This window comes from Pongo abelii, chromosome 21 (genome assembly GCF_028885655.2).
Source record: "Pongo abelii isolate AG06213 chromosome 21, NHGRI_mPonAbe1-v2.0_pri, whole genome shotgun sequence".
In the NCBI taxonomy this organism is placed as follows: Eukaryota; Metazoa; Chordata; class Mammalia; order Primates; family Hominidae; genus Pongo; species Pongo abelii.
The window spans coordinates 39,205,588-39,231,466 of record NC_072006.2 but is presented as its reverse complement, the minus strand read 5'-3'; the positions used below and the strand labels follow the sequence as shown (position 1 = coordinate 39,231,466).

Below are 25,879 nucleotides of genomic sequence, written 5' to 3'. Positions count from 1 at the left end.
AGTCTCCAACTCGTGGTCTCAAATGATCTTCCTGCCTCACCTTCTTGAGTAGCTGGGATTATAGGCACGAGCCACCCTGCCTGCCCAGCAATAACAGGTTTATTGAAATATAATTTACATAAAGTTAACTCTTGTAACCACCCGTCAGTATTGTGCAGTGATAACCAGAACATTTTTATCATGCCAAAAAGAAATCTTGTACCAATTAGCAGTCACTCCCCATCTCCTCTTCTCCCCAGTTCTGGCAGCCATTCATCTATTTTATGTCTGTATTATGCCTATTGTGAAATATCCATAATGTCCATAATATGCCTGTTGTATCTGTCCGTTCTCATGCTGCAATGAAGAAATACCTGAGACTGGGTTGTTTATAAAGGAAAGAGGTTTAATTGACTCACAGTTCCATATGGCCCGGGAGGCCTCAGGAAATTCAACAATCATGGCAAAAGGCAAAGGAGAAGCAGGCACCTTCTTCACAGGGCAGCAGGACAGAGTGAGTGCAAGCAGGGGAAATGCCAGACACTTATAAAATCATCAGATCTCATGAGACTCCCTCGTTATCACGAGAACAGCATGGGGGAACTGCCTCCATGATCCAGTCACCTCCACCTGGTCCCACCCTTGACACATGAGGATTATTACAATTCAAGGTGAGATTTGGGTAAGGGCACACAGCCAAACCGTATCACTTGTTATGGATATTTCATATCAACAGAATCGTCCACTGTGTGGCTTTTTATGTCTAGCTTCTGTAACTGGGCGTGAGGTGTTTTATTGTTTTAAATAATAGCTTTATCGAGATATAATTCATGTCATACAAGTCACCGATTTAAAAGATATATTAAAAGATATAATTCAGTTTTTTAGTATAGTCAGAGTTATATACCACTATCACCACAATTGATTTTAAAACATTTTCATCGCTCCAAAAAAGAAACACCATATTCTTCAGTAGCCACTCCCCATTTCCTCCCAAGGCCTCCCTCCCACATCCTTAGGCAACCACTAATCTACTTTCTGTCTTTATAGATTTAATTATTCTGGACATTTCACATAAATGGAGTCATACAATACGTAGTCTTTTGTGACTGGCTTCTTTTGCTTAATATAATGTTCTCAAGGTTAATCCATGTCATAACATGTATCAATACTCCATTCCTTTTTACTGTTAAGAAATATTCCACTGTATGGATAGACCACATCTTATTTATCCATTCATCAGTTGATGGACATTTGGGTTGTTCCCACTTTTGGCTATTATTAGTAATCTGCTATGATTAATAATGCTGCCGTGAACATTGGCATATAAATTTTTATATGGACGTGTTTTCATTTTCTATTAGATTGTCTTACTAAAAAATTTCCCTTGGTATATACCTAGGAGTGGAGTTGCTGATAACTCTGTTTAATTTTTAAGGATCTGCCAGACTGCTTTCTGAAGCAGCTGCACCATTTTACATGCCTACCAGCAGTGTATGAAGGTTCTAATTTCTCCACATCTTTGCTAATAGTTACTATTTGTCTTTTTCATTATAGCCATCGTAGTAGGTATGAAGAGGTATCTCATTGTGGTTTTGATTTGCATTTCCCTGATGACTAATGTTAATCATCTGTTTGTTTATTGGACTTTTGGAAAAATGTCTGTTCATCTGCTTTCTCCATTTCTTGATTGGGTTGTCTTTTTATTATTGAGTTGTATTAGTTTCTGGATACTAATTCCTTGTAATTTGCAAATATTTTACCCCATTAAGTAGCTGTCTTTTCACTCTCTTGATGGTGTCCTTTGAAACACAAAGTCTTTAATTTTGATGAAGTTCATTTTATCTTTTGTTGCTTAGGTATTGGTGTGCATCTAAGAAACCATTTCCTAATCCAAGGTGACAAAGATTTACCTATGTATTCTTCTGAGAATTTTATATTTTTTATGTTACATTTAGGTCTTTGATCCATTTGCGTTGATTTTTGTTTGTCATGTGAGGCAGGGGTCCAGTTTCATTCTTTTGCACGTGACTATCCAGTTGTCACAGCACCACTTATTGAAAAAACTAGTCTTTCATCATTGAATTGTCTTGGCAACCTTGTCAAAAATCAACTGATCATAGACATGGGTTTATTTTTGTATTTACAGATCAAGATTGTTTTGGCTGTTATGCATCCTTTATATTTGCCTGTGAATTTCAGGATCAGCTTGCCAATTTCTGCAAAGAAGCCAGCTGAGATTTTGATAGTGATTGCATTAAATTTGTAGGTCAATTTAGGGAGTATTATCATCTTAACAATATTAAATCTTCTGATCCATGAACTACAAGATAGCTTTCCATTTTTTTAGATTGTCTTTAATTTCTTTCAAAAATGTTTTGTTGTACAAGTCTTGCACTTGTTAAACTTATTTCTAAGTGTCTTTACTGTTTTTGATGCTCCTTTAAATGGAATTGTTTTCATAATTCCAGTTTTTTTTGCTTCTTGCTACAATTGTAGAAATACAGTTGATTTATGTATATTGATCACATATCGTGAAATCTTGCTGAACTCTTGCTTATTGGCTCTAATAGTTTTTTTTAGTGGATTCTTTAGGAATTTTCTATATTCTAGATTGTGACATCTGCAGATAGTTTTACTTATTCCTTTCTAATTTGGGTGCCTTTAATTTCTTTTTTTTTATTTTTCTCTAATTGCCTTAGAACACTCAGTACAATGTTAAATTGAAGTGGCGAGAGTGGACATCTTTGTCTTTTTCCTCATCATAACGGGAAAGCATTTAGTCTTCACTGTTAAGCATGATGCTAGCTGGGGTTTTTTAATAAAAGCCCTTTATCAGGCTGAAGAAATTTTCTTCTATTCCTTGTTGATTGTTTTATCATGAAAGTGTGTTGGGGTTTTTTTTCAAATGCTTTTTCTGCATCTGTTGAGATGACCGTGTGGCTTTTGGCTTTTGTCCTTTATTCTATTGATATGGTGTATATTGATTTTCATATGTTGAACCAACCTTACATTCCTGGGATAAATTCCACTTTGTCATGGTGTATAATCCTTTCTTGTTTGTTTGTTTGTTTGTTTGTTTGTTTTTGGAGACAGGGTCTCTCTGTCACCCAGGCTGAAATGCAGTGGTGTGATCACAGCTCACTGCAGCCTCTCCTGGGCTCAAGCAATCCTCCCATCTCAGCCTCCTGAGTAGCTGGGACTACAGGTGCATGCTACCATGCTTGGCTAATTTTTTGTTTTAATTTTTGTAGAGACAGGGTCTCACTATGTTGCCCAGGCTGGTTGCATACTCCTGGGCTTAAGTAGTCCTCCTGCCTTGACTTCTCAAAGTGCTGGGATTACAGGCGTAAGCCATCATGCGTGGACTATAATCCTTTTTATATGTGTCTGGATTTTGTTTGCTAGGGTTTTCAGGATTTTTGTGTATATATGCATAAGAGATACTCATCTGTAGTTTTTTTGTGATGTCTTTGTTTGGTTTTGGTATCGGGATAATACTGGCCTCAAAGAGTGAGTTGGGAAATGTTTCCTTCTCTTCTGTTTTTTGGAAGAGTTTGTGAAGAATTGATCATTCTTTAAATGTCTTGTATTGTTCACCAATGGAGCCATCATGTCCAAGGTTTTTCTTTATGGGTAGTTTTTTGTTATTGTTGTTTTTGTTTGTTTGTTTTAAATCACTAAGTCAGTCTCTTTACTCGTTATAGGGCTATTCAGATGTTCTGTTTCTTCTTCTTTTTCTTCTTCTTCTTTTTTTTTTTTTTTTTTTAAGAGATGGAGTCACCCTGCCATCCAGGCTGGAGTGCATTGGCATGATCATAGCTCACTGCAGCCTCAATCTTCTGGGCTCAAGTAATTCTACTGCCTCAGTCTCCCGAGTAGCTGGAACTATAGGCGTACCACCACGCCTAGCTAATTTATTTTATTTGTAGAGACATGGGGTCTTGCTGTGTTGGCCAGGGTGGTCTCAATCTTCTGGCTTCAATCAGTCCTCCCACCTCAGCCGCCCAAAGTGTTGGGATTACAGGCATGAACAACCATGCTCAGCCTCTGTTTCTTCTTAAGTCAGTTTTTAGTTTTATGTCTTTCTAGGAATGTGTCCATTTCATCTAGGTCATCTAATTTGTTGGCATACAGCTGTTCATAGTAGTTCCTTATAATCACTTTTGTTGCCATAAGGTTGGTGGTAATGCCCTCTCCTTTATTTCTGAGTATAGTAATCTGTATCCTCTCTCCTTTTTTCTTGGTCAGTCTAGCTAAGAATTTGTCAGTCTTTTCAAAGAGCCAGCTTTTGGTTTTGTTCATTTTCTCTTATTTTCTGTTCTTTGTTTCATTTGTTTCAACTCTTATTCTCCCTTTTGCTTGCTTTGGGTTTAGTCTGCTCTTTTTCCAGTGTCTTAAGGTAGAAGATTAGGTTATTTATTAGAAACAATTTTCTTTGGCCGGGCACAGTGGCTCACGCCTGTAATCCCAGCACTTTGGGAAGTCACAGTGGGCAGATCACCTGAGGTCAGGAGTTCGAGACCAGCCTGATCAACATGGCAAAACCTCTTTTCTACTAAAAATACACAAAGTAGCCAGGAGTGGTGGCAGGCACCTGTAATCCCTGCTACTCTGGAGGCTGAGGCAGGAGAATCGCTTGAACCCAGGAGGTGGAGGTTGCAGTGAGCCAAGATCGGGCTATTGCACTCCAGCCTGGGAGACAGAGCAAGACTCTGTCGCAAAAAAAAAAAAAAAAAAAAAAAAAAAAAAGAATTTTCTTCTAATATAGGCATTTACAGCTATAAATTTCCCCCTGAGCACTCCATTAGCTACATCATAAGTTTTGGTATCTTCATCCTTCTTGGATACTTTATACTTCCCCTTATGGTTTCTTCTTTGGCCCATTATTATTTAGGATGGGTTTTTAAAATTATCCACATAATTCATGAATTTCCCAAATTTCTTTCTGATTTTAATTTCATTCCTTTGTGGCCAGACAACATACTGTGTATGATTTAAGTGCTTTTAAATTTATTGAGGCTTGTTTAGTGGCCTGAAATATGATCTGTCCTGGAGAATGTTTCATGTGCACTTGAGTAGAATGTGTACTCTGTTCTTGCTGCATGGAGTGTTCTGTAGATGTCTGTTAGAATGTATGTGTTCATTGTGTTCAAGTCTTCTATTTCTTTGCTCGTCTGCCTAGTTGTCTATTATTGAAAGCAGAGTTATTAATGTGTCCAACTTTTATTTTTAAATTATCTATTTCCTTCATTTCTGCCGGCTTTTGGTTCATGTATTTTTGGGCTCTATTGTTAGGTACATATATATTTGTAGTTGTTATATCTTTCTAATGGATTGACCCTTTTATCAACTATCCTTTCTCTCCGTAGAATGAATTTTTAAATACATGCTTATTTAAACAGTTTGTGCAAAATTGTATTAAAAGTATGTAAAATAAAAAATACATGCATATAACCCCCAAACCTGTAGAAATCAGTGTTAACAATTTATGGTGTATCTTTTGAGTCCTTTTTAAATAAACTTACAAATGTTCTTTAAACAGAAGAATCATAGTCATAATGTTCTGCAGCTTTTTAGAAATTAAAGCCACATTAGATCCCAGAGATTACCTAATCTAAAATACTTCTTTTCAAAAATGAGAAAGCTGAGGCCCAGAGAAGGGCAAGTAGGTGGCCAAGCTGGGACTAGAACCTGGGTCTCCTGACTTGCTGCAGTGTTCCTTTTACTGAACCTTACTGCCTCCTGGAACAAAAGGGTCTTGTTATACTGTGACAGATATATGGGCCATGAATGGTTATGGCAAAATCATTTTATAAGTTATACTTTGAATTAATTTTGAAGATTTTATCTAATTTTTTTTATAGCTTCTTGTAGAAATTCTTATGAGGCCTACGATCTCTATCCGGGGACAGAAACTAAAAAGTAAGTATACCTGTTAGCTGCTGGTCCTTGTTTTCCAACCTGCCGATATGGTGGCAGTTCCCAGCAGCTACCTTCTTCCTTCCCTTCCTAACTCTTAATAGTGAGGACATGTCTTACATTCAGCTACAGGTTGCTCTCTCCTCCCCCAGCTAAGCAGCCATCTTTATTCATTCTGTACTGCGTAGAAATTCAGATCTGGGTTAAAAGAATACATCTTTGTACTTTTGATAGTCCTGTGATCCGGCTTCTATGTTTCTTTGGGAAATTCTTATTTCTCACATACAGCTAGCTGTGAGAGTAAGGAATAACCTGGTAAGATCACTGTTTTTTTTTTTTAAAACCTATTTTTTGTTAGAAAGGTGACATGTGCTCTTTGTAAAAAGTTCAGGCATTACCAGGGTGTGAATGGTAAAAAGTCAGAATGTTTTGGTATGCACTATTTCTTAAGCTGGGTGGTAGATATATGGGTAATATTCTATTATTATTTTTTATAACTTACACGTTACAAATATTCTTTTTAGATATTCAATTTTTTTTTTTTTTTTTTTTGAGGCAGAGTCTCGCTCTGTTGCCCAGGCTGGAGTGCAGTGGTATGATCTTGGCTCACTGCAACCTCTGCCTCCTGAACTCAAGTGATTTTCCTGCCTCACCCTCTCAAGTAGCTGGGGTTACAGGCGCCTACCACCATACCCAGCTAATTTTTGTATTTTTTTTTTTAGTAGAGATGGGGTTTCACCATAATTGGCCAGGCTGGTCTCGAACTCCTGACCTCAAGTGATCCGCCCACCTCAGCCTCCCAAGTGCTGGGATTACAGGCATGAACCACCGCACCCAGCTTCAGTATTTAGTTTAAAATAAAAAAGTGAATGCACTTTATTCTGGCGTTAAAAGCCAGAGATGACTTCAGTTAATGTTTGGTGAATGCCCTCCTACCAACTTTGCATTTTTTTAATTTAAAAGATTTTTTTTTTTTTTTTTACCCCAATAGGCCATACTATATAAGGCCTCATTTGTGCATGCAGTAGTGGCTAAGAGGATTTATATTCATTTTTAATGTCTCAGCTGTGTATTCTGTCTAACTTGATCTTTCATGTTCTCTATGTACCCTCATAGCAAGTAGCATATTATAATTATTTGTTAGTGCACTTGTTTAGTCTGTCTTCCTCCCACTAGATTTATAGGTTCCATGAAGGCTGAGACTTCTTTTCCCTCACCACTGTATCTGCTCTAGAGTAGATGCTGAAGAATACTTGATGAATGAGTGAATCCCAATTCCTTTTAAAAATGGAGGATCTAGAAATAGTGAGATACATAGTGAGACATACAGAGCAGTGTTTCACCCTGCTCTGAAGTCATTAAATAAATCAATCACAGAGCCCCAGTAGGTTGAAAGGTGGTGATAAGGGATGCAGAGCATCTGCACTGTCTCAGGATTATGAGACAACCCATCTAGTCAAGCTAGCTTGGCAGGCTGCCCATTGGGATCTGAGAAGGAGACCTAGCATTTTAGCATTCCTAGCAGGTTAGGAGTGAATGGAAACAGTTTTAAAAAATAGGAGCAGTGCCAAATAAAACACTTTGTCCGTGGTTCATACTCAGTTTCATCATCTTTTGGTTTTGGGCTCATGAAAATTAAGTTTTCTTTTTATGCTACTTTCACGTTCCTGCCCACAGGGAAGTAGTAGTTTCTTTATAAGAATTAGTAATAGATCAGACATTAAGAGCCATTTGCCCAACACAGATAACAGCAACAAAAAAAGAAATGCTCAGTTAATGAGTCTGATAAAAATGATATCTTTGTTTGCTGCTAGTAGAAGTTTCAATGGAAATTTATAACAAGAGCAGTTGAGATGCTTATACTTTAACTTTTAGCCAGGCATGGTACACGCGCATGCAGTCCTAGCCACTCGCGAGGGTGAGGAGGGAAAATTGCTTGAGCCTAGGAGTTCGAGACCACAGTGAGCTGTGATCGTGCCCCTGAGTGACAGAGTAAGACCTCATTTAAAAAACCAAAACAAACGAACAAAAAAAAGATGCTTATACTTTAGATTCTAGTAGTTCTGCTTTTGAAAATGTATCTTGAGGAACCAGTTTAATACAAGCATTAAAAGGATACACATATATATTAAGTTGCTTATTTGTAGTCTATTTAAATAGCCAAAAAAAAAAAAAAGAAAACAAATTCTAGATATATCCTAAGCAAGACATTAAGGGAAAATGGCTTTATTAAATGATGGCACAACAACAGGTTGGAATTATGAAGACTGTGGAGCATAATAAGAAAACAGCTGCTGTATCAAACCAAAAACAATATGCAAATGGGCTTGTAGGTTCTGATGGGCACTATGAAAATCTTTGGTAGACAGAGACTGGAAGAAGTATATTAAAAGAAAAATAATCATCTTGGAGGGGATTATAACAGTTCTTACGCTGAAAAAAAATGTGGTAACCGTTGTACTATCTTTTCAATGAGAAAAATAACCAGTCATTACCCTTTCACTTTCAGTAAGTGATGAAATGTCCAAGGACTGCTTGAGTATCCTGTATAATACCTGTGTCTGTGTAAGTACCCCTGCCACTGGGGCTCCGTTTATCTCCCCTACCAGGTCTGCAATGTTTAAGATGGAAGTATTCGAATACAGTGGCAGACATGAGAGCTGTTTTCAGACAGTGGGGGAATCGGGCTTATTTTATGTGTGCCTGAAAATCAGGACTAACTGGTAGAAATTATGGGGAGGCAGAATTTTGTAGCAGTTGTTAAGAGCCAGGACTGCTGCAGCAGGTAGTAAACTCCTTTGGCCTTAGAGCTGTCCAACTGGACACTTGCCAAAAGGTGACAAGTGTTGGCAGACTGTGACCTTTAAGACTCATTTTAACTCCATTATGCCTATTTTTTCATTTTCCTTGTTAGAAAACAAAATGAGAACCAGAAGCCCTGCCCATATATTGAGCAGGACTCTCTACTAGGTTGACCACTGAGCCAGGAAGAATGGTGAATAAAGAAAGCAATTTGGTAGAAACAAAAGAGGATGGCACTTAGTGTTAGGACCTGATTTTGTGTTCTGACCCTTGGCTTAGTACACCTCCCAAGCTGTAGTTTCTTACCAATAGAGTGCAGTTAGCAGTCGTATTAACATCATAGATTTATTGTGAGAACTGAGATAGTAGATGTGAAAACACTTTGTAAAACAATATATAAATGTTAGTTTTTAAAAGATACAGTGCCTGTCTTTTAGAAACTTATGATAAACTGTGTAAACCGTGAATCATAATACATGGCAGAATGAGATGAGTGCTATTACAGATGTGAACCCTGTATGCTGTGGAAATAAAAAAAAAAAAACCATTTAGCTCCATTTCATTTCTTGCCTCATTCAAAATAAGATTTCTGGCATCTTGTGGGTGTATGCAAAATCTACCAAGATCACAAACTTAGAAGCAGGTAAGAAGAAGATAAAACAAAGGTGGGGACATAACGTATAGCCAGGAATTGGGCTGATATAAAAATGAAGACAATAAAATCATCTGTATTATGGATGGGCACAAATTTGGCTTCAAGCTTCTTAGCAGCCAACACAAATAGGGGAATATGTTTGAACACTTATACATAATTCAGCATCTATAATAGTGCTGTGCAATTGAAATATAATGCCAGCCACTTGGGTTATTTTAAATTTCCTTGTAGCCACATTTTTTTTAAAGAAAAAAGTAGGAAGAAATAATGAAGTTAATTTTGATGATAAATTCTATTTAACACAGTATATCAAGAATATTGTCATTCTAACATGTAATCAGTATAATTAATTATTAATGAGATATTTACTTGTTTTTGGTTTGAGCTCTCAAAATCCAATGTGTTTTTTTTTTTCCTTTCCTTTTGTTTGAACACCCAGAGCACATCTCAGTTTGGCCTGGCCACTTTTCAAGTGCTCAGTAGCCATGTATAGCTAATGACAGAGATAGGCACAGGGAGATCTATAAGATAAAAAACAAATTGTTCAGGAAATGCACAGTTCTTGCAACTAAGGCCAATAAGAAATTGTCCTTATAGAAGACAGTGTATAATATAATGACTCCATCATTGGCCAATCCATATAGTCACTAGTTTTATGAGGCTGTTTTAAAATCATGATACCTAATGTTCATCAGTGACATTTCAATAAAACAGTTAAAAAAATGAAATGTATGAAGAGAAGTTGATTAATGGGTACAAATATATGGGATGATAAATAAGACCTAGTGTTAGATAAATCAGTAAGGGTGACTTAGTTTATAATAATGTGTTCTGTTTTACATTTCAAAATAGCTAGAAGAGAATTTGAATGGTTCTTAGCATAAAGAAAAGACAAGTATTTAAGCTGATGCCTATCCCAAGTACATTGATTTGATTTTTATAAATTATATGAATGTATTAAATTATATGCTCCCTGAAATTATGTAACTTTATTATACATCAACTGAAAGTATTTTTAAATAAAATTAAAAAAAAATTTTAAGGAACATAGGATGATATGTTCCAATTATGTGCTATCTGGCTGATTCCACGTTATGTAGAGAACCTGAGGCTCTTAGGGTCGCAAACACGAATGCCTCCAGGGATCAGGCAGAAAACAGGAAATGTTTGGAATTGCTGGTGTTGGAGTGGGGACTTGTGTAAACTGTGACTAAACTGGAGCAAGTATGTCCTGTCTAAAGATGTTTGAATTCAAAAGTTTAAAAAGTACTGTTGGCCGGGCACAGTGGCTATCACCTGTAATCCCAGCAATTCGGGAGGCTGAGGCAGGTGGATCACTTGAGGTCAGGAGTTCCAGACCAGCCTGGCCAACATGGTGAAACCTCATCTGTACTAAAAACACAAAAATTTGCCGGGCATGGTGGTGTATGCCTATAGTCCCAGCTACTCGGGAGGCTGAGGCAGGAGAATCACTTGAATCCAGGAGAAAGAGGTTGCAGTGAGCTGAGATCACACCACTGCACTCCAGCGTGGGTGACAGAGTGAGATTCTCTCAAAAAATAAAAGATAAAAAAATAAACAGTACTGCTCATCAGAAAAAGCTTGGCCTACTGGATGCTAGTTTGTAGCTTCTCATTTGGATACTTGACAGGTACTAGGTCAAGAGCTTATTATTAGGCTGGGTGCAGTGGCTCACACCTATAATCTCAACACTTTGATAGGCCGAGGCAGGAGAATTGTGTGTGTCCAGGAGCTCAAGACCAGCCTGGGCGACATAGCGAGAACCTGTCTCTACAAAAAATAAAAAACTGGCCGGACGTGGTGTTATATACCTGTAGTCCCAGCTCCTCAGGAGGCTGAGGTGGGAGGATTGCTCGAGCCTGAGAGGTCAAGGCTGCGGTGAGCCATGATTGTGCCAGTGCACTCACTCAGCCTGGGCTATAGAGTGAGACCCTGTCTCAAAAAAAAAAAAAAAAAAACAAAAAAAACCTATGATGAATATTCTATGTAAAAAACTCTCCCCCGAAAAATGTAGTTGCATACAACATTTTATATATTGTTTTAGTGCTTTTTGGCCTCAGTTAAGAACTTGTGAGGAGTTCTTGTAGAGGAAAGGAAGGATTGTGATGGCCTTTTGGGTGGCCAGTCTTGACTTTGGAAGGTTTTCCAAGAGGAGTCATTTTAGCCAGTCTGTAAAAGGAGTAGCACTTTGATAAATTGAAGAGAGGAGAAAGGTGGGTAGTCAAGGGTAGCTAGTTAGAGCAGCAGGATTGTGTATTTGACAGCCTGGAGATAGATTTTTAAGCTTTGAGAAAGTAGTAAATTTATTTCTCTTTTTTTCTGTTTCTTTGGATCTTCCAGAACTTTTGCTTGTCTGAGTAAAACTAGAGTCAGTCCTGTTTCACATATCGTAGCCAGTGTAGGTACTGTATGTAGTTCGGGAATACAACCTTTTTTTTTTTTTTTTTTTTTAATGTGTCAGTGCTGTGTCTGAAGAACCGAAATGTATTAATACAGACGGAGATTGCTTTCTTTAGTGTCCTATTTAATGTGATCGTTGAAGATTTATATACTCGGCACATCTTTATTGATGCCTTCACTTTGAAAATTAAATTTGCCAGGTGCGGTGGTGCACGCCTGTAGTCCCAGTGATTCAGGAGCCTGAGGTGGGGGGATCTGGCATTTTGGGAGGCTGAGGTGGGGGGATCGCTTGAGCCCAGGTGATTGAGGCTGCAGTGAGCTATATTCGTACTTGTTAATAGTCATGGCCTCAGCCTGGGCAGCAGAGTGAGACCCTGTCTCTAAAATTAAAAGAAAGAAAATTAAATTTGTTGCAACGTATCTCATTTCACTGATTCTGAAATGCTTCCTAGCTTGGGGTTCCCATTTACCAAACTCTGTATGTCTGCACCCTTGATTATACTTTTTAAGGAGAAGTCAAGTTTATTACAGTAAGCCTTGGAATTTTTTCAGCTTAGAGGCTGAAAAAAAAAAAAAAAAAAGAAATATTAAAGCCACTAAGCTCTAGTTGCCTTAAGGCAGTAGGGGTGGGATGGGTATGTGTGTGTGTGTGTGTGTGTAAGCTATAGCAGTACTGCAGTTTCTTTCTTTTTAGAGACAGGGTTTCACTCTGTCCCCGTGCTGGAATGCAGTGGTGAGATTGTAGCTCTCTGTGGCCTCACACTCTGGCCTCAAGCAGTCCTCTCACCTCAGCCTCTGGGGTAGCTGGGATTACAGGTGTGAGCCACTGCCCGTGACAGTACTGCAGTTTTAAATCCAAACTCTTGAACCTAAGTTTTAAGGTCTTTAACCAGCTAGTTTCCTTACTTCCTTCATACCCCTTGGGGGTTTTGTTTTTTTGTTGTTGTGTTTTTTTGTTTTGTTTTTTTTTGAGTCGGGATCTCCCTCTGTTGCCCAGGCTAGAGTGCATTTGCCCAGTCTCGGCTCACTGCAACCTCCACCTCCTGGGCTCAAGTGATCCTTTTACCTCAGCCTCCCAAGTAGTTAGGACTACAGGCATGCACCACCACACCCAGCTAATATTTATATTTTTAGTAGAGACAGGGTTTTGCCATGTTGGCCAGGCTGGTCTCGAACTCCTGGCCTCAAGTGATCTGCCCACCTTGGCCTCCCAAAATGCTGGGATTACAGGTGTGAGCCACCACGCCTGGCCTCAAAGACTTTTAAGGTGATCATTTTACTGATGAAAAAATGGAGTTCCAAAGGTGAGAAGTGATTTGCTCAGGATCACACAGCTGGAATTAGAACTTGGGTCTGACTCTTAAGTCCATGCTTCGGCACTGTTTGATTTCAGATTTAAGAATGGCCTTCAGAACTCTGAGTTCTCTTAGGAAATACCATCTCATTGTGTTATGTTCTCACAAGTGAGCTCCCACTTGTGTAGCCTGCATGTCAGGAGGCTTTTTTCTTCCATGGCTGGGGAGTTAACGAGATTTCCCACAGTTAAGTCATGCCATTCCTGTTTTGTTGACTCATGCCAGTTTTCAGAGGTGAAGTTGCTTTTCAGTGTCTGTAAAGGATGCCTTGCTCTTCATAATTTATTTTGTAGTTACAACCTATTCTGCCTTTTCTTCTTGTGACAGACGGAGGGAGTTACAAAGCGTTTGGCAGAAAAGAATGACTTTGTGATCTTCCTGTTTACACTGATGACAAGTAAGAAGACATTCTTACAAACAGCAACCCTCATTGAAGATATTTTGGGTGTTAAAAAGGTGAGCTGTGTCCTCCATCTGACCAGATGGGGAAGGGTGTCTCAGACCATTGGATTCTCAAACCTGAATAATATACAGAGCTGTTTTAAAAGAAAGTGTTAAATTATGTCTTGTGTTACTCAGATGTATTCAAGTATAAAACTTGATTACCCCTTATACTAGTGGTTCTTACATGACTGTAAAACCTAAACAAACATGTACATTGAAATCAAACTAATTCTAAAACTCAGAACTTCAGATTGACTCTGTGGATGTAGTGTGATGCCTCATGTTGCTTTGCTGAAATGAAATTGCACCTCATTACCGTGGGGCAAGTTCTTTGTAGCATGTATGTGCTATTGTATGCTATGCAGTGACTCCATTCTCTTACCACTTTTCTCTACTGCTCTCTGAACTGACGTGAAGCCTTCATTAGTTAGGATATGTTCTCCTTGGTAGTAATGTTTGGCTTTCACTTATGAAGTCCGCCTCTATTTTTTCTCATTAGTCTTCAACAATTAAAGTTGGTTAATTGGCACCAGCGCAGTAGGAGACAAATGGGAGCTCTGAAATCCTGCCACTTGGTCATAAGGTTGATATTCAGATGATCCATAACTTAAAAAAAACTGTGATCGAAATGAAAACTAAATTAAAAATTTCAAGAATTCACAGATACCCAGAAATACATTCATAGACCTCTGTTAGAGACTCACTGTGTTACATTTTTGGTGTAATGCTTGTTAGGACCTGGAGCTCACCTCCCCAGTCCTAATCCGTCCTGAGCCTCCATGTTGGTTGCTCGTTGGCAGATTTCTTTCTCTTCCTGTTTAGCAGCCTCCTAGAGGTTGCTGTTGCAGGGAGGTGGATGTTCACATGCACTGTGGTGACCCCAGCTTTCATTTCTTCTTGCTGTGCTTTCCCCAGGCCTTGCTTGTCATTGCCCAGCACAAGTGGCTTATTGTCTGTAGGAACACATTGGAGATGTGTGCAGGCCCCAGACAGACCCTTTGTGCCCTTTGATAAAAAGGTTTTGTTATTCCAGTAATTGTGTGTTCCAGCCAGTGTGTGAAAGGGGGCCTCCAGAGTGGAAACTCCAGACTCCTTAGCAGTCTCAGTATAAGAGTCTAGAAGTGCTCCTTCACAACTTTTCCCACTTGCCTCTCACTCCCTCTCATTCCTTTTTGTGTACCCCAAAATGGCGACATGTTCTACCAAACATTATGGGTATCTTGGTGCAGTTTGAAAGGGGCATAGACACCATAAAGAAAGTGAAACACCATAAACTGGGAAAAGACATTTGAATTCAGGTAACCAACAAAGGATTTGTATTCAGAATTTATCAAGAATTCTTACAAGCCAGGTGCGGTGGCTCATGCCTGTAATTCCTACACTTTGGAAGGCTGAGGCAGGCAGATCACTTGAGGTCAGGAATTTGAGAACAGCCCGGCCATCATGGCGAAACCCAGTCTCAGTCTCTACTAAAAAATACAAAAATTAGCCGGGCGTGGTGGTGCACACCTGTAGTCCCAGCTACTTGGGAGGCTAAGGCACGAGAATTGCTTGAACCCGGGAGGCAGAGGTTGCAGTGAGCCAAGATTGTGTCACTGCACTCCAGACTGGGCAACAGAGCAAGACTCCCTCAAAAAAAAAAAAAAAAAAAAAAAAGAATTCTTACAAATCAGCATGAAAAAGACAAATAGCCCAGGAGACAAATGGGCAATGTTATGAACAAGCATTTTACAGACGAGAAAGAAAAGGTCCATAAATATAAAAGATGCTTAACTTCATTGGCAATCAAGGAAATGCAAATCAATACCATAGTGAGGGGGAGAGTGGGCAAATGTTGGTGAGTATGTGTATCAGTGGAAACACTTGTATACTACTAATAAATGTTTATCAGCAGAATATCCTCTTTTTTTATTTTGTAGTTGAACAGGCACATACCTTGTACCCCAGCACGTAGGGAAGCTTTACCCTGAGGGCTGAGACATCAGTATTTTGCCATGGGTCGCCTATAACCTGTGCCTGGATACACTTGTGGGGAAGCTCAGTCCTAGAACAGTGATTCTTAGGATTGAAACCCAGAAGGTTGTGAAATCAGTCCGTCGGGTCTACCAGCCAAATAGAAAAGATCAAACTGTATTGTGTAAGGGTATTATTTGAATGAGTTTTTGTTTGACATTTATATGTACATTCCCATATGTCTGTTTACTGGTGGTCGTTCTTGGTGATAGCTAAAAAGTTTAGAAGCCACTGCCCCAGCAAAAACTTCTCCACCTGTGCATCAAGAAACACATAAGAACATTTGTAGCTTCGTTGTTTCAGAACAAAAAACTGAAACCAAATCTCTGATCCATGAATAGGAGAAGGGATGAATGTACTTTCTTCACACAATGGAATATTATATAGCAGAAATGAATGAACTGTTGCCATAGGCAGCAACATAGCTGAGTAATTGAAATAATCGAGTGGTAGAAGCCAGTTGCAGAACACTGTAGGTAGTATATCATTTTCATAAAGCTCAAAAAAGCAAATTATTTATTGATAAAACTAGTTTTTAAATGGCAAGGCAATAATAATTAATGATAGTGATTCCCAGAGGCAGAGAGATGCAATAGGAAAGGCACACACAGCTAGCCATTTTGTTATGCTGCATAATATGTATTGTATGTATCAAAAATTAAAACGTAAGAATTAAATTCTTGGCCGGCCACGGTGGCTCATGCCTGTAATCCCAGCACTTTGGGAGGCCGAGGTGGGCAGATCACTTGAGGTCAGGCGACCAGCCTGGCCAATATGGTGAAACCCTGTCTCTACTAAAAATATAAAAATTAGCCAGGCATGGTGGTGCATGCCTGTAGTCCCAGCTACTTAGGAGGCTGGGACAGAAAAATCACTTGAACCCAGGAGGCAGAGGTTGCAGTGAGCAGAGATTGTGTCATTGCACTCCAGCCTGGGCATCACAGTGAGACTCCGCCTTAAAAAAAAAATCGTAAAATTTAAAACAAAACAAAAAACCATAAGAAGTGGGCTGGGGGTGGTGGGACCTGTTTTGGGACCCATATACTGAGTTAGACAGGGCTAGAGGAACTGGTGAGCTGAAAGTTACAGTTGCCAATAATAATAGTAGCTAACATTTGTTTTGTACTAGGGAAAAGGAAAGGTGGAAGCAGCCGTTCCCCAGTGCCCCCTGCACAGCAAGTTCCTGGCCTCCATTACTAGAAATAGACGGGGTTGTGGGATTCATGAGAGCTTCTAGGAATCATGCGCTTGTTTCGGGCACGTTCACTGATACCCTTGCTACCAGGTCCTGTGCATTGAGTCTCAGGAGAAAGGGTGGCATATATGCCTTCATCAAAGTATGGTCAGATTATTTGGGAAATAGATGCAGGAACAGATTATTAAAAGTTCATGTGATCTGTGCAATGAAAGACAATCCAGTGGAAGTAAATTAGTGGGGTGAAGGATAGCAGGTGTTATCTGAATAGCACAGGGATGGTTCAAAATGAGAAAAGTTCATGTAGTACATGCCATTTACAGATTTTAAGGAGTAATAAGTGAGAATAGAACCAAGTAGCACAAGGCATTCCATAAAATTATCATTCTTAATAAAAGCTAGCAATAGAAGGAAAACTTATAAACTATATATAGGATATTTATTAAAATGTAACTGTTATAGGATATTTATTAAAATTTACAGCAAATATTGTACTTAATTTTAATGTTTTGGAATTATTTCTAGTAAAGTCAAGAAAAAGACAAGAATTCTTGCTCTTATTCTGGATAAATGGTCACATATATGTGTACCCAGAGAGTACCTGTAGGAATGTTCATTGCAGCATTGTTTAATAGTGAAAAACTGTAGTTTACCTAAATATGTATTAAAAGAAGAAAGGGTCAGGCACAGTGGCTCACACATGTAATCCCAGCAGTTTAGGAGGCCAAGGTGGGAGGATTGCTTGAGTCCAGGAGTTCCAGCCTGAGCAACAATAGCGAGACCCTGTCTCTATGAAAATAAAGTATTGGCCAGGCGTGGTAGCTCATGCCTGTAATCCCAGCACTTTGGGAGGCCAAGGTGGGTGGATCATCTGAGGTCAGGAGTTCAAGACCAGCCTGGCCAACATGGTGAAATCCCACCTCTACTAAAAAATACAAAAATTAGCCAGGCGTGGTGGCAGGCGCCTGTAATCCCCGCTAGTTGGGAGACTGAGGCAGGAGAATCACTTGAACCTGGGAGGTGGAGTTTGCAGTGAGTCAAGATCGCGCCACTGCACTCCAGCCTGGGCGACAATGAGATACCATCTCAAAAAAAAAAAAAAAGTATTAAAAAATTAGCCAGGAGTAATGGCACGCACCTGTAGTCCTAGCTGCTTGGGAAGCTGAGGTAGGAGGATTGCTTGGGCCTGGGAGTTTGAGTCTGCAATAAGCTATGATGACACTACTGCACCGCAGCTTGAGCAACAGAGTGAGACCCTGTCTCTTAAAAGAGAGAAATTATTAAACTGTGGGGTAAAATGGTGGGAAGTGATTGAATCAGCTGCTTGTATCAGTGTAGATAAACTTCAAAATGTTGGATGAAAAGTAAGGTATAGTATGGTGGTATTCACACTGTGCATGCAGAGCAGTACCATGTATTTTAATGGAAATATTTGTAAGTATAAAAATATGCACGGGAATAATAAACACAAAGTTCAAAATAATGTTTACTTCTGCGGGGAGAGAAGAAAATGCGACTGGATGGGGGATACACAGAGGCCTTTAGCTATATTTGAAGTATTTTATTTTTTTAAAAAGCAAATCTGTAGCAAGAATGGTAATTTATGGTTTCCAAAACTTGAGTGGTAGGCATTTCCTTTTTTTTTTTTTAATAGGCAAAATATACCACAAGAACAAGTGAAAACAGTGGTGCTCAAAAGGTAAATTTGGTCCTCAGACTAATCCTGTGAGGTAGATTAGTCCCGTTTTACAGATAAACAAAGACTCGAAAGGTTTTTGTAACTTAACCAAGGTTTCAGAGCTACAAGTTACAGAGCTGGGATAGGAACCTAAGTGATCTAGCCACTGAGCCCCATATGTAGAGGGATGCAAAAGAGGGAAACATCCAATCTCTTGAGTGAATTGAGCGTGGGGATTGTTTCATTTTTGTCTTCTGTAGGAAATGATCCGACTAGATGAAGTCCCCAATCTGAGTTCCTTAGTATCCAATTTCGATCAGCAGCAGCTCGCTAATTTCTGCCGGATTCTGGCTGTCACCATTTCAGAGATGGATACAGGGAATGATGACAAGCACACGCTTCTTGCCAAAAATGCTCAACAGAAGAAGAGCTTGAGTTTGGGGCCTTCTGCAGCTGAAATCAATCAAGGTAAAGTCTCCAAGTTCTCAGAATTTTGAGATTATAGCTCCGAGGCCCTTCCTAAATTGTCTAGCTTTTTTCTTTTTCTTTTTTTTTTTTTTTTCTTTTTTTGAGATGGGATCGTCACTATGTCACCCAGGCAGGAGTGCAGTGGCATAATCTGTGGCTCACTGCAGCCTTGACCTCCCCAGGCTCAGGTGATCCTCCCACCTCAGCCACCTGAGTAGCTGGAACTGTAGGCAGGTGCCACCACACCGGGCTAATTTTTGTATTTTTTGTAGAGATGGGGTTTCGCCATGTTGCCCAGGCTGGTCTTGACCTGCTGGTCTCAAGTGATCCACCCACCTCATCCTCCCGAAGTGCTAGAATTACAGGTGTGAGCCACCACCCCTAGCACCCCTTTTAAATATCTCTAGAGATGGATCCATGTGAAGGCTCCTAGTATGTAAATTTTGTGTATCTGTTCATTATTTTGGGAACTGAGTTCCACACCTTTCATTAGATTTGTTAATGGGCTCAGAACCACAAAAAAAGTTAAGAACTACTTTTTATCAGAATTACAAATGCATATACTTTTTGATCTACTAAGTCTCTCCTGGGCCTTCATTTTATAGATAATGATGTATAGACACTAATCCCTTCTTGTCTGCAGTTTCACTTTCTGTGGTTTCAGTTACCTGTGGTCAACTGCAATCCGAAAATATTAACTGGAAAAGTCCAGAGAGAGACCACATTCGTATAACTCTTATTACAGCATCTTGTTACAGTTGTTCTATTTTATTATTAGTTATTGTTAATCTCTTAGTGTACCTAATTTATAAATTAAGCTTTATCAGTTATGTGTGTATATAAGAAAAAACATAGTATATATAGGGTTTGGTGCTATCTGCCATTTCAGGTATCCACTGTGGGGGTCTTGGCTAAGGGAGGACTACTGTACAAGATTATTCATTGAGGCCAGGCGTGGTGGCTCACGCCTATAATCCTAGCACTTTGGGAGGCCGAGGCAGGAGGATCACTTGAGGTTGAGAGTTTGAGACCAGCCTGGCTAACGTGGCGAAACCCTGTCTCTACTAAAAATACAAAAATTAGCTGGGTGTGGTGGTGCACGCCTGTAGTCCCAGTTACTCGGAAGGCTGAGGCAGGATAATTGCTTGAACCCAGGAGGCGGTGGTTACTTTGAGCCCAGATTGCACCGCTGCACTTCAGCCTGGGCGACATAATTAGACTGTGTCTCAAAAAAAAAAAAAAAAATTATTCATTGCAACATTGTTTGTAATAACAAAAGACTAGAAACCCAGATGTTCATTAACACTGGACTGTTTAATGTATTCAATATTTATGTAATGGAAAATTGTGTAGCTTTGAAAAAATGAATATCTCTATGTACTGCTATAGAAAAATCTCCACGATATATTAATGATAAAGAGGAAAATACAGAACAGTGTGTATGATATGATAGTTTTTGTTTTAAGTCGGGGAGAATAAGACCATACGTTTGCTCACATATGTGGTATGCCTAAAGAAACAAAGGGTACACGAGAAACATAAAGTGGTTATTAACACTAAGTAGCTGGTAAGGGAAGGTAGTAGCAGTGGGAGCGGGACTCCTTACTGTATACTTTCATATATTGTTTGATTTTAGAACCGTGTAAATATATTACTTCTAACCAATCTAGCCCACCTATTTCTGTTCAGTAGCAAAAGAACTGTGTTCTATCTAAAATGTTGTTGCCTGCACAGATTTTGGAGAAACTGGCATAGATGTGTTTTGGCCATAAGAGTATAGATAATTCATATTTGAACTGAAACTTGTGTCTTAAAAGCTAGTTTTTCAGTGTTAACAGGCTGGAAATATTGTTAAAACAAAAATCTATCACTGTGTACCTTATGGTACACCAAATAAACAAGGTAAAATAATACAAATGTATCATTAAAAAGCAACAGTAGAAAACCCCAACCATCCAGAGGTAGTCCTAATCATGCTCTGAAAAAAGTTCTTTGTTTCTAAAGTCCAGTTGTGTGCATTCCCCAGGCTGGCTCTGCAGAGTTGTCAAGTGCTTCAGAGCAGCCTCCTCTCCTGAGGCTGAATATGAGCCTGCCATTCACTCTGTTATTGTCTAGTTTTAGTTAGGAACACGAGGTGGTCATAACTATACTTTGTAGGTTATTAGGGAATATAATTTTACATGTTGTAGTCATATGTAAAGGTAGAAGTTTGTGGACTCCAACTCCAGTTTGTTTATTCTCTCTCCAGATTTGCTTTTCCTCCTGTGTCCCTAGATACAATCTTCCTTGGTCTGTGTACGGTTTTCTTCCCACTCCTTTATGATTTTGGGGGAGTTCTCATTTTAGGAAATTTACATTTTTAAAAAATATACGACTTTCCAACATGGCACATGTATACATATGTAACAAACCTGCATGTTGTGCACATGTACCCTAGAACTTAAAGTATAATAAAAAAAAAAATGACTTTCATTATAATTAAATTATACCTCAGAGCTGGTGTACACACCTCCATGTACATTGACAAAAGGTAGTATTTGCTAAGCTCCTGCTATATGGCAAACACTGGGCTGTTTTACCTAAAAGTGATTTTATTTAATCCTTCAAGTGCCCTGTGGAATAGAGATTAGTGTCCCCATTGCACATGTGAGGAAACTGAGGGCTAGAAAGGTTCTGTATTGGATACCTGTGTATGCCGAGGCACTAAGTAACTTTCATCTTTTAGTTTCACATTTAAGTAATCTATTCTGGCAGATGATTTTGATCCTGTTAGTATTGATTGCTTTCAGATGCCTGTTTGTAAACTGACTTAAGTAAAACCAGCATTACCCATTATTCTTAAGGAATGAACTGTTCTGGTCAGCTGGGCTTTTTTGATTAACTGAGAACCCAAAGCCCAGTTTTTGTTTTTGTTTTTGTTTTTTTATTTGGGAGTTTTTTCTTAAAGTCTCTATAAAATATCTAGATTCACTTTCATACCTGTGTGACTAGCCTAGTAGACAGTTTATGTGTGGTTCTGCTTGTAGCTTTTGGGATAAAGCTTAAAAGTTGTAGTTCCACACATGAGGTTGTGCAGGATCTGACCCTTCACGACTCTGACCTTAATTCCTACTCCATTCCCTTACCCTCACGATTTTCTCCATTTGAATGCCCTGGAAAGGCCAAGCCGGTGGACATAATTAAGTCACGAGTGGGTGAGAAAAGTCTTAGTCCTCTGAATGTTGTCATTCTTGAATTGCACTCCAGTAGTGAATGCCTTTATCTCAGGTGTGTGTATCAGTCAGCTTGAGCTGCCATAACAAGATACCGTAGACTAGGTGGCTTAACTAACAGACATTTATTTTTCTCATAGTTCTGGAGGCTAGAAGTCCAAGATCAAGGTGCTGTCAGGATTGGTTCCTGGTGAGGCCTTTCCTCCTGGCTTATAGAAGGCCACCTTTTTATTGTATCCACATATGACTTTTCCTCTGTGTCAGTGAGGAGAGACAGAGATCTCTGGTGTCTCTTCCTCTTCTTAGAAGGACACCAGTCCTCTCGGTTTAGGGCCCCATACTTATAACCTCATTTAACCTTAATTACTTCCCTGCATTAGACAGCAGTCTCCAGAGAGACAGAGGCAGTAGGATTTATGAGGTGGGATTTGTTAGGGGAATTGGCTCACACGATCACAGAGGCAGAGGAGTCCCATGATAAGCCATCTGTGACAAAAATTAGCCGGGCATGGTGACACGCCTGTAATCCCAGCAACTTGGGAGGCTGAGGCAGGAGAATTGCTTGAAGCCAGGAGGCGGAGGTTGCAGTGAGCTGAGATTTCACCATTGCACTCCAGCCTGGGCAACGAGTGAAACTCCGTCTCCAAAAATAAATAAATAAAATAAAAGTAAGCCGTCTGCAAGCTGGATAACCTGAGAAGCCGTTAGCATGGCTCTGTCCAAGTCCGGAAAACTTAGAACCAGGAAAGCTAATGGTGTAGCTTCCCGGCTGGAGGACCCCAGAAACTGCTGGTGCAAGTCTCAGAGACCAAAAGCCAAAGATCCTGGAGTCTGATATCCAAGAGCAGTAGGAGAAAAACTTCCTGCTTCCCAGAAGGGGGAGAATCCCTTTTTGTTTTCCTCCATCGCCTCCCACTGCTCCCCCGCCAATTGGATGGTGCCTGCCCACATTGAGGGCAGATTTTCCCTTAGTTCACAGACTCATACACCAATCTCTTCTGGAATCACCTTCACAGACACACCCAGAAACAGTGCTATGCCAGCCATGTAGGCATCCCACAGTCCAGTCAAGTTGACAGCTAAAATTAACCATCACACCTCCACACTCCCTAAAGGGCCTGTCTCAAAATGCAGTCATATTTGGGGCTAGAGCTTCAACATATGAATTTGCGGGGGCGCGGGGTTGGGGTACACAATCCATAACTGTATGGAAAGCTGAAATACGTAGGATGTTGCCAAAAAGTTTTCGTTTCGTTTTTAATAAACTGTGGCAATGAGGTCATTTTCTTGCCTAGCAAAAATAATGATTTACGCTATCTTCCTGGAGCTCAGATAATTTACATGTAATTATCTAACGTAAATTATCTGAGCTCCAGGAAGATAGCGTAAATCATTATTTTTTGAAATTCATGTTAAAATAAATCATTATTTTTTGAGTCGTTTTTGAGATTCTCAGAACTACCAGTTGTTCTTCTGTCGATTTAGAAGAGAACAGCTGGTTTCCTTCTGGGGAAATTAGCATCTTTCAAGATTTTTAGCAGAGATGTAAATGAAGCTATAGGCTAGATAATTGTCAATTTATAAGTGACACTTAGCTGAGAGGGGCTGAATTATGCAGCACATGAAGCTGGAAAGCAGGAGGGGAAACTACAGGAGTATGTGGGGAATACTGATGTTTCAACAGTGAGAGGAGAGAAGAGGCCTGCTTCTGCAGAAATTCTCAGGGGTTGTGAGTGATTTAGTTGTCAGTTTAACATTAACCAGCCAGGTGTGGTAGCTGCTGATAAAGCTGTGAGAATTACAAGGACTGGATATGCTGGGATGTCAGCCCATGAGATTGTGTATGAGTTGCTAGGTATGATTGGTCCAGTGAATTTTTTTCTGGGGAGAAGGTCTTAGCTTTTGTTAGCTTTTCAAGAGGTGAGTGACTCACAACAGCTCAAGAATCTCGGGTGGGAAGTCAGACTTACAACCCTGAGTACCGGGCACTTCCCATCTGGAGGAGTGTGTTCAGTGTGCAGGAATGGGGAAGACTAGCTCCTACATGCTGTCCTGAGAGGAGCAGGTCAAGCAGCAGGAGCTATTTTTGCTGAGAACAGAAGTATAAGAATAAAAATCCAGCTATGTGAAGATTTTCATGTAGAATACAAATTCTTTTTATTTCTTTTTTTGTTTGTTTGTTTGTTTGTTTTTTTGAGACGGAGTCTGGCTCTGTCGCCCAGGCTGGAGTAGAGTGGCGCAATCTCGGCTCACTGCAAGCTCCGCCTCCCGGGTTCACGCCATTCTCCTGCCTCAGCCTCCCGAGTAGCTGTGACTACAGGCGCCCGGCTAATTTTTGTACGTTTAGTAGAGATGGGGTTTCACTGTGTTAGCCAGGATGGTCTCGATATCCTGACCTCGTGATCCGCCTGCCTCGGCCTCCCAAAGTGCTGGGATTACAGGCTTGAGCCACCGCGCCCGGCCTCTTTTTTGTTTTTTTGGCTTTGTTTTATTTTGAGACAGAGTCTGGCTATGTCGCCCAGGCTGGAGTGTAGTGGCACAATCTCGGCTTACTGCAACCTCCACTTTCTGGTTCAAGCGATTCTTGTGCCTCAGCCTCCTAAGTAGCTGGGACTACAGGCATGCACCACCAGGCCTGACTAATTTTTTTGTATTTTTAGTAGACATGGGGTTTCGCCATATTGGCCAGGCTGGTCTTGAACTCCCAAACTCAGGTGATCCACCCACCTCGGCCTCCCAAAGTGCTGGGATTACAGGCGTGGGCCACCACGCCCCTCCTATTTATTTGTTTTTAGAAAAAATAATATACACCTAAAATTTTTTTAAAATGGTACCAAAAGTACAGCAGAGAGTTTGTTCCCCTCCCTGTGGTAACTTTTTACCAGTTTCTTAAATGTCCCTCGACAGATATTCTATACGTGCCCAATCATGGGATGGGGAAAGGAGGGAGGGAGGGAGAGAGATTGACTCCTTCCTGTTTGTACAGATGGTAATGTAAATAGGTAATATAAAATAGGCGCTGCTCTCTTTTTATTAAACTTATCTTGCCAAAAATTACACTCTAGTATATGTAGAATTATATGATTCCTTTCTGTAATTATATAATATTCTGTTATACGGGCATACCGTAATTTAATTAGTCCCTCATTAATGGAAATCGGTAAGTGTTGACAAATTAACCCTCCAAAGAAATTACTTGTTCATCTTCCCACTGTGTTGTCTGTAGCCTTCCCAGTACAGAGCATTATCAAACTTTTTTATATTTGCCAAGCTGATATGTTAAAAAAAAAAAAAATGGTGTCTCAAACAAAAATCTATTTCTGTGTAATTATTTTATGGAGACGGAAGTCACATAACATAAAATTAGCCATTTTAAAGTGAACAACTCAGCGGCATTTAGTATATTTACAGTGTTGTGCAGCTACCACCTCTATCTAGTTGCACGTTTTCATCACCCCAAAAGGAAACCCCATACACATTAAGCAGCTACTTCCCATTACCCCTTCTCCCCAACCACTGGCAACCACCATTCTGCTTTTTTCTCTGTGGATTTACCTATTCAGATTACTTCATATACAGTCATTTGTCACTTAGCAATCTCTATCCTTCTGAGAAATGCAGTGAGGCGATTTTGTCATTGTGCGAATGTCATAGAGTGTACTTGCACAAACCTAGCTGGTATAGCCCATGATATACTTAGGCTGCAAACCTGTACAGCATGTTTCTGTACCAAAT

General features: G+C 39.8%; 1 protein-coding gene across 6 annotated transcripts in view; it reads left to right on the top strand.

Moving 5' to 3' along the window:
* TRPC4AP (transient receptor potential cation channel subfamily C member 4 associated protein) overlaps positions 1 to 25,879 on the top strand; it is an 88,629-nt gene that overhangs the window by 28,050 nt on the left and 34,700 nt on the right. For all 6 annotated transcript variants that reach the window (XM_054542190.2, XM_002830241.4, XM_063720631.1 and 3 more), the window contains exons 4-7: positions 5,847 to 5,904; positions 8,411 to 8,466; positions 13,462 to 13,590; positions 18,725 to 18,932. In XM_054542190.2, the coding sequence (XP_054398165.1) occupies positions 5,847 to 5,904; positions 8,411 to 8,466; positions 13,462 to 13,590; positions 18,725 to 18,932 (451 nt within the window). The remainder of the gene's footprint in view (positions 1 to 5,846; positions 5,905 to 8,410; positions 8,467 to 13,461; positions 13,591 to 18,724; positions 18,933 to 25,879) is intronic.